The sequence below is a fragment of the Cyprinodon tularosa genome, unplaced genomic scaffold (genome assembly GCF_016077235.1).
Source record: "Cyprinodon tularosa strain WSP-4 unplaced genomic scaffold, ASM1607723v1 ctg598, whole genome shotgun sequence".
NCBI lineage: Eukaryota > Metazoa > Chordata > Actinopteri > Cyprinodontiformes > Cyprinodontidae > Cyprinodon > Cyprinodon tularosa.
Window position 1 is genome coordinate 348,087 of NW_024039338.1, and position 9,414 is coordinate 357,500.

General features: G+C 40.0%; 1 protein-coding gene across 1 annotated transcript in view; it reads right to left on the reverse strand.

The window, feature by feature from the left end:
- LOC119797751 (versican core protein-like) overlaps positions 1 to 9,414 on the reverse strand; it is a 56,983-nt gene that overhangs the window by 35,784 nt on the left and 11,785 nt on the right. The window contains exons 4-7 of the mRNA XM_038306953.1: positions 5,782 to 5,956; positions 5,457 to 5,584; positions 4,390 to 4,686; positions 95 to 802 (exon numbers count right to left, since the gene is read on the reverse strand). Of these exons, the coding sequence (XP_038162881.1) occupies positions 95 to 802; positions 4,390 to 4,686; positions 5,457 to 5,584; positions 5,782 to 5,956 (1,308 nt within the window). The remainder of the gene's footprint in view (positions 1 to 94; positions 803 to 4,389; positions 4,687 to 5,456; positions 5,585 to 5,781; positions 5,957 to 9,414) is intronic.

Sequence of the window (9,414 nt, forward strand, 5' to 3'; positions counted from 1 at the left end):
TACTAGTCTGTGTTTATCATTGAGGTATATCCCAATGAACATTTAATTGAGTGTAGCTTATGAACTGAAGGTTTCTGCTGGTGTCTTGACTCACCGGAGTCGTTTCCACTCGGTAGGTTGATGATGAGGACATGAAGAGGTGGTTTTTCAGAGTCTCCACTTACAGAAAGGTCAGAGTCTGGTTTCAGCTCGATTTCTGTGGTTGGTTCAGGGCTGAGCTCGTCTTTGAACACAATCGCAGGTAGTGGACTCACTTCTGTGCTGAAAGGTAGGGGGCCCCTTGTTGATGGGGCCATCTCCGGAAGAGGTGAGGGACTTTGAGTGGCTTTCTGCGATGAGATAAAGGCTCTAGTGGTGAAGTCTTCTGCCAGGCTTGTTGTCAGGATGTGTCCTGGAGTTCCTTCTCCTCCGACATTGCTGATGGAGCCGGGGTCAACTCTGGATGCCTCCCCACTGGAAGTCACTCCTTGCTCACCTAGTTCAGGGGTGTCCAGTTTTGAAGGCTGAACATGAGGTTCAGGCAACACATCCCCTCGACCTGGAAGCGACTCGACCAAGTCTAAACGATCAAAAACTTTAAGGTCATAGTCATAGTCGGTATAATCAAGAACGCTGGGATCTGCTGTGGTGGTCTTGGTTGGTGAATTTGCAGCAGGTTCTGGGGTTCTGTCCAGAACCTTCTGTCCAAGTTCAGACATTTCAGGGACTGCGGGTGTTGCATGGTGCACACTGGATGCAGAGATGTTGGGTTCAGACACAGCTGGAGTTGTTTGGGAACTGGTTGTTGTTTCTGGGAGAAAAGCTATAAAATGGGGTGGAAGAAAAAACAAGGTTCAAAATTTTTATTGCAATCATCGTACTACTTGTTCACATTAACCAGTGGTGAACTGTCAGGGTAAGGAAAATAATTTCTACTTCATTTTGTTTTCTTGATGACAGTGAATAATAAGAACACTGGAAAAAAATCGAAGTCTAAATAAGTCATTTTTTCTGAAAATAAGTGTATTTGTTCTTGGATTGAGGAGGTAAAAGACACATTTTGCCAATGGAACAAGATAATTTACATTTAAAATAAGAAAACACATTTGCATTGTCTTATTTTAAGTGCATTTTATCTAATTATCTTATTCTAAGAGTAAAAATACTCATTACATTGGCAAACTATCTCATTTACCTACTCAAATTAAGGGTTAATACATTTAATTTAAGACATTTTTACTTATTTATAGATCGTTTTTCTAGTGAGGAGATGTTTTTGTCCCTCCCACACTCTATTGTTCAAAGAAAAGTCAGCCAATTGGAAATTCTTCCAAAAGTCTACAGGCAGATTCTAGTCCTGTGCCTGTGTGCATGAAAATCAATCCATGCTCAATAAATATGGGCTGCACAGTTTCTCTGTAACAAGAAGGTTCTGAGTTTGAGTCTGTCTGCAAGGACTTTACATGCTCTCCCGTGCATGCAGGGTTCTCTCTGGGTACTCTGACTTCCTCCCACGGTCCAAAAGCACGGCTGTTAGGTTAACCGTTGACCGTAAATCGCCCATAGAGTGTCTGCGTGTTTGTATGTCTACGTGTTATCCTGCAATGGACTGGTTTTCCCCTAAAAACTGCTAAAGATAGGCACCAGTCCCCTAAAAAATGAATTTTCATTAAATAGATAAAGTCATTTTTCACCTATGTTATATTTTTTGTGTTAAAAATTATGCATTTAGTAAAACTTTGCTGGAAAAAGTTTTACTGCTTCTTCCTACATGTGCACAGAACTAAGGTGTCCTTTGGGTTTTTGCAGTGTTGGGGATTGCTATTTTGCACTGAGAAAGCAGCTCTGGATGTAAGTCGAGCCCAGCCCAGATATGATGTCATCTGTTTGGCGAGCTGCAGACATCTGGCCGAACTGAGAGCTTTCTTTTTGCTCTGAGTTAACTCGCTCCTGCAGGTCTGCCACCTCTCTTAGAGCTTGGCAGTACCATCACCCTGCCTTCGGCCTACAGCCAGACATGTCAATGTGTATGGTGTAGAAAAGCATCATGCCTGGAGTGTGCACTTCCTTGTGCTACACGCTGACCCCTTTATTAACACCTTGTTATTTTATTGACTCTCTTCCACTTCCTCCGTCTGTCTGTCCTGTTTGGGCAGGGTCCAGCTGTGAAGCATTAGGGAGCTGTCCTGTTTGTCTTGTATCTGTGCTGGAGTCCATGTGCCGGGTTTTCCCCTCATAAAAGCCACCCTCCATAAACAGCACTGGAGTTCATATTTCTCCTGTTTGGGTCTGAATATGGGTTGTTTGCTTGTTTTCATCCCACTCTGTTACCTGTGCTGCCGTTTGGGGGCTTGTTTGTGCTGAAACACACATCCCAGTTTAATAGCATTACGCAGTATGTTCTGACTAAAAGTTGCCTTTTAAAAGATTTCCGTTTGTAAGGTTAGATAGGTTTACAGATTGATTAGATAACTTTATAACAGCACCTTCATTTTTACTGTTATTTTGCACAAAATGATCACCTGATCTAATGTCAGCCTAGCCTTGTTATCAGCTTTTTCTCATAGTAGCTTCATCTGGTCTGTTCCTGTTTGGCTGTGACTCCATCCTGGAGGGAAATATCAGCTCTGCTGCTGCCATCAACACCTTAGATTACAGATGATAGAGTTGAACCTGTTTTTCACTGATAACTGATAATGGACTCAGCTCTTACTGTAACTGAATGGACATGCTCTCTTTAATCCCAGGTTAACAGTTTGTTTCTGAGACAGGAGCTAGTTTACCATGAACTTTTTTTTGGACAGAGAGTATTTCTGGATCAGGGCTTCCATGTCTGCTTGTATCTCCTTAAATCCCTAGTCAGCCTGAGCAGAAAGTGGCTCCTACTGAGACTGGTTCTGCTAGAAATGTCTTTTGTTAAAAGGGACTTTTTCTTCTCCACTGTCGCTGCATGCATGGTCAGATGCATGCTCGCCACATATTCATCCAAATGTAGTGTATAATTCAAAGTCAATATCTCTAAGTAGAAGTCCAGTCATATTTAGAATTTAAACTTCTGAAAGTTCTTTAAATCTGAAATGATTCCATCCTGTTCAATAAATGATCAGTGTTTTTAATTCAGAGTAATTTTCATGTGAATGTGCTTTACTGGAGGCATCCATGTTTGTCAAAGAACACTACTGCCACCTACTGGTTTGTGACGTCACAGTGCGGTATCGGCTGTTGATCAAGTCCCAGTGCTGTATCTGGTGTTTGTCACAACGCGCTATTATCCAAGTCATCTTGTAAACATTCTTCTTCCAAACGTTGGTGTTTTCTCTCTGGCCAGAAGTTCGATGGCAAATCGTCCCTCTTCAAGTTGGCGATCCAACGACCAACCCGTCCGTGGAGGATCAGGAATCAGAAAGGTGGAATAACTCTTTTTTTTTCACTTTTACCCGATGTATTCCAGCATCCAGCTGCCATGCACGTGGGCATTGTCAGTTTCACTATAGCTCTGGTGAATTTCAATGGTGAAGTCCTCTGGAAATCTTCAATAATTGTTGTTGATTGCAGATGTGTCTAGTAGTTCCCATTGATTTAGCTTGTAAAGCGGGGAGAATGGCGCTAGGCTTACCGCACCGTGACGTCACTGCTGGAAGATCGCAGGAGGGAGGGGTTACTAGATTTGGGCAAAAATGGCCGCTCCCAGACTCGGTGATTGCGACGAAAATTATCGGGGGCTTTTTTTTTTTTTTTTTTTACAGTTTAATGTTAAATTCATTAAATCACCGCAAACGTTTTAGTTTTAGGTATAAATAATGATCCATTGATTATTCCTTGTTGACTGGACTTTTCCTTTAAAACAATCAGCTGAGTTTCCTTATATAGAAAACTCTGAATCTCACTCTATGATCTGATTAAATTCTCTTTAAACAGCCTTAAAATGATGTTATGTGGATTGGCGCTGTTGTAAATAAACTGAATTAAAATTACCTTAATTGAAGAAACTGATCTCACAGTTTGAGAAGCTATAGGAATCTCAAACATGGTGTATTTATGTCCTAAATGTGCCAAAGATCTCCTTTATTCTCCATGAGAAATATACCAGTGGCTCCATCAGACAACAGGGTTATTTTTCTGTAATTAAAATGAGGTTTTTGCCAAGTTGGACAAAGTTATCGCTCTAAATATGAGTCAACTTCAATCCAAAACCATCCGGTAGGAATGAATTAAAGCTAATAGAAATATAGTCAGGCCTGCTGGAAATGGCTGTAGACATAAGATGTCCTCTAATCCTGACTGATTAGAACGAGTTTTACTGTCAATGCAGGAGTTGGGATGCTAACAGACTCTGATAAGAATGAACCTGCTGCTCTTTCTACAGGAAAATTCTGTTTCCAGAAAGTATGAAGTTGGTTCAGTTTTAACCTTTAAAGCAGAACGCTCCGTGTTTTTCAGTCGGGTCTGGGAAGCCAGTTTGATTATTGTACTTGTAGAACGTCCGGACCCCCAGCATGCCTCCCCCACACTGAACCTTGGGCACAGTGACGGGGTATCGAACACTGCCATCAGACAACCAGCCATAGTCACAGCGGTTTAGTCCCGCCATCCAGGCAGCGTGCAGCTGACCAGGGGACGCTAGCACGGCGTCATGCCTTTCACACTCCTCCTTTGCCTCCTGCCAGGTGATCTTATCAGTGAGGGAGGATGGATAGAAGACTTCACCTGCAAAAAGAGGAAACAGTGGCTTCATGAAAATCCAGACATAACCTACTCTGGAGAGTACCATGCTTGAGAGGCAAGTTTGGACAGGATGAGGATAAAGGATATTTTGGGGAAAAATTCAAGCAAAAAAAATCACAGTATTGTTGATACAGTCCATCTTTTTTTATGGGGGCAAAAAGACAAATAGATGGAATGAAAGAAGGGCAATATTTTTATTAAGTAATGTGGTGAGCTGCCTGAGCAAACTGCAAAACCTGGTCCAAAATGTTTGAAAAAAGTGATTCAAAACTAGACGATGTGCAAAGGAATGAGTATTTCTGCAATTTACGTAAGATAATTAGTTATGCTTTTGAAATAAGAAAATGGAATTTTTTTCTTTCCTATTTAAAACATCATCTTATTCCATCTGAATATTGTATTGCTTCATCTAATCAAGAGAAAAAGTGCTAACTTAAAAAAAATTTGAGCAACTGATATTTAAATTGAATTCGCTGTTGGGTTGGAGCCAATAAAAGATGCTGATCTGTAGGGACACATCCATAAGCAGCTGTTTGTTTATACTTTCGCTATTAAAAAATAAATTAATAAATATTAAACAAATGAATTAAAGATGGATGAAATAAAAGCACAAATAAAAACTTTTAAAACTCTGTGAAAGTCAGACTTTTAAAGGAAGAAATTAAAATTACTGGATAATTAAAAAAACAAAATAAAAAAGGACATTTCTGAAATGAAAAAAAAATTAAAGATGCTGTTTTTTTCCCACAAACCCTGCAGTTTATCTACGAAGCAGTACACGTCGTATCTCTCTGTGGGGTCCCGGCGGCCATAAGTTCGTACACCTGGGCGCTGCAGAAGGTTACCCTCACAGCCAGGACGAGACCTGGTGATTGGATACCTGAGGAACATCAATCACACCTTTTTTAGATCAAAAAGGGACTAAGAAACCTCACTGTAATTACAGTAAAAGATGAAACCCTTTCTTAGCCTCTTCACAAATTTTAGACAGCAGCAGAGATGTTCAGTAATATCAAAAAAATTAAAGTTTTCAATTTTCTAACAGTAGAAAACTGGTGGAAATGTAGGGTTTTCTACCTGACAGACTGGTCAGCGAGCCACCCTGCATCACACTGATCCAAGCCATCCTGGTAGGCGGCAGTCAGCTGTGCAGGTGTGGCGATGGAGGCGTTTACAGAGCGACACGCCTCCTGTGCTTCAGTAAAGTCCAAAGAGTAGCGGCTGGAGCTGGCTCGGTAGTGAAACGCCACACCTGAACAGAAATAATCAAAGGGCATAAAAGCATGTCAGGTTTATTCACTAATTAACGTCATCTGATTGTAATCAACGAGCAAAACTGAACCCATTAGTTTCAAACAGCGCTGCACTGCAAAAAATATAAATCTCAATAAGTTATTTTTTCTTAAAATAAGTGTGTTTTTCCTTGATTTGAGGAGATAAGTAAGACACTTTGCCAATGGAACAAGACAATTTCCTTTTAAAATAAGAAAAAAATATTTTATCGTCTTATTTCAAGTAAATATTATCTAACTATCTTATTTTAAGAGTGAAAATACTCATTCCATTGGCAAATCATCTTATTTACCTGCTCAAATTAAGGCTAAATATACTTAATTTAAGCCATTTTTTACTTATTTCTGGATTGTTTTTGCAGTGTGTATTGTACAAAGTTGAAATACTTTGTTATCTTAAGAAGAAATTCTGGCTACACTGGAAAAAATCGGACTCTAGGTACCGTAAGTCATTTTTTCTTAAAATAAGTGCATTTGATCTTGGATTGAGGAGGGAAAATAGCCAATGGAACAACAACTTCCACTTAAAATAAGAAAACACAAGTGCATCGTCTTATTTCAAGTGCATATTATCTAATTATTGTATTTTAAAATAAAAAATACTAATTCCATTGGCAAACTATGTAATTCACCAACTCAAATCAAGGGTAACTTAATTTAGCAAATTTTAAACTTATTTCTAGATCATTTTTCCAGTGTATCTATACTTTCATTATATTTTAGACAGCTTTTTACTTCTTCTTTTTACATTTATTTTTGCAATTATCTCGACTCTATTCCTTAAATTTTAAAAACGGACATGTTAGTTTTGTTCCCTTAAAACCCTTTTTTTTATGGCACGTTGGTACTGAAAAAAATAAAAATAAAAACATCAAAATAATTTGACCATTAAGTTCTTTGTGGTTGGACTGGGTGCTGCCCCCACTTGTTGTTCACCACATACCAAAATAAAAATGTTTTTTCAAGATGATGCAAACTTAAATTTGACTCTGTCACCATTAGTTATAAAACTAAGAAAATTAAGTCTAATGATGTTATCTTCCAGAATTGTAGGAAAAATGTGCCTTTAATAGGCTAGTAAAGTAACCAGTATAACGTTTAAACGATTTGTCCTTAACATTTTCCTCGCATTACTTTTACTTTAATGCTTTAAGTATTTTTAAAAATGGTACAACAAATTTTATTTTCACACAAACTTACTTGAGTAGACAGCTTAAGTTGATTCTCTAGCAAAAATGTTTTTAAACAGTACGACTAATACTTCTGCTTGAGTTATGTTTATACAATTATACTTTTGACACCTCGGGTCTCAACTGGATTACAGTGTTAATTTCATCCATCCATCCATTTTCAGTCACACTTGCGTCACAATTTCACACTCGCAAGGGGTGCTGGTCCTTATCTCCAGTTGTCTGTGGGTGAGAGGCGGGTCCATCCTCGACAGGTCGCTAGTCCATCGCAGGGCAACACAGAGACAAACAACCATTCACACACACTCACACCTAAGGAGAATTTAGATAAGCCAATTAACCTATGGTAACAGACATGTTTTTGGACTGTGGGAGGAAGCTGGAGTACCCGGAGAGAACCCACGTATGCTCAGGGAGAACATGCAAACTACATGCAGAAAGACCCCGGGCTGGGAATCGAACCCAATCTAACCTTCTTGCTGCAAGGCAGCCGTGTTACCCACTGCTCCACTGAGCAGCTCATGTTCATTTCAAAGCTACTAAATAAAATATTCCATACAGGTTACCGAAAGCTGTTCAAAAACTTGCATTTATAATTATATTAAATGAATAACCTAAAGAAAAGGAATCAAATCCGAACCCGCTCCAAGGTTCCCTAATGGGGGGAAGAAAAAAGAGGGAAAAAGAATAAAAAAGCAGAAAAATGTGGAGGAGTGTCTGTTTCTCTTTCACAGTGAGTTATAATGGTAACAGATTATGCAGAAATGTGCTGCTGACAGAAGCAGAGTCAGAAACAGGAGGGTATAGAAAGAGAGCATTTCAGCTGTCATCCCGGGACTCTTTATATCACTGTATCCTTGTGTCATTAGGTCTGGGGGAACATTTCTTACTGAGGGGAAATCCTGGCAGAGAAACAGGAGGACGTAAAAGCGTGTCTGAGCTGTTAAATGGAGAGCTGTGTGTCCAACATAGGGAGTGCCTTTGTGTGGATGGATCCAACAAAGAGTTCTGTTCAGCGTTCATGTGGAATATGAGGGAGGCTGGATTCGGTGGATGAGTCGTTTCCAGGGGATGGGCTGCACTGACCGCGGCCATAAATCTGGGATTTTTTTCAAATGTCTGCAGCTTTGTCATCAGGTGGAGGAGTAAAAAGTGAAAAATGCTTTTAACATCTACAGTATTATGCCACCTGACAACATCGAAGGAGAATATGACTCACTGGGATTTTACGTTAAGAGGCGTCTAATTATGAAGTGAAACAAAAGGAGAAGAGCCTAGAAAATGGGACTTTAGCCCCTCTAGGTTAGTTTGAAAAACTACCAGCTTTGCAAATTGAAAAGCTGAGAAGTTATTCTTCTCATTCTTTGCAATAGGCTGAAATCGTGTTTGCCAGTGTGGTCCTGTCATCACGCCTCCTACTGATTATGGCTCCTGGCTACTTGGCCGGGGTGATATCCTTGTGGCTGACTGGTAGGCGTGCGTGGCTTTCACCCAGGAGTCTGTGGGATCAAATTCTGCCCGGACCCCCTGCTGCGTTTCTTTCCACATATGTATGATTGGATTGAGAACATCTCTGAATATTAGTTTTAAATCCTGTTCCAAATTCCCATCTGGATTTAGGTCTGGACTCTGACTGAACTTCTAAAACAAGAAGATAGTTTGATCTTATCAATTCCTCTGCAGCTTTGGCTGGAGGATTGTGGCCGTCTACCTTTAATCCCAGTATTATTCTCTCTAACAGGCATGCTTGTTTTTTAGCTTCCCTTTAACTCTAACAAAGATTCTCTGTCACTGCTTAAAAAAGTCGTCCCCCAGTAAGATGCTGCCACCACCATGTTTCCAAATATGGATGGAGAATTGCAAAGCATTTGGTTTGTTGGATTTCCAGCATACACACATTTATATATAAGATCCTTATGTACCCTGAATGGTTTGTGGAAACTAGGAATGTGATTTATGACGTCTTTTCTGGTATGACTAAAAGTTGTGAATCAACCTCCCCATGGGTTTGGGATCTCCCCTAGAATCAGAGTGGGCCTCCTGGCTGCTTCCCTGATCTCTGCTTTCCCTGCCTGCTATGTCCGTATAGGAAGATGGAATGTCATTTCAGTTGTGATGATTGATGAACAGAACACTGTTTAAAGTCTTTCTACAGTCTGTTTGCAGCAACAAGGTTCTGGATTTGATTCCCAGCCTGGGGTCATTCTGTATGGAGTTTGCATTTTAGT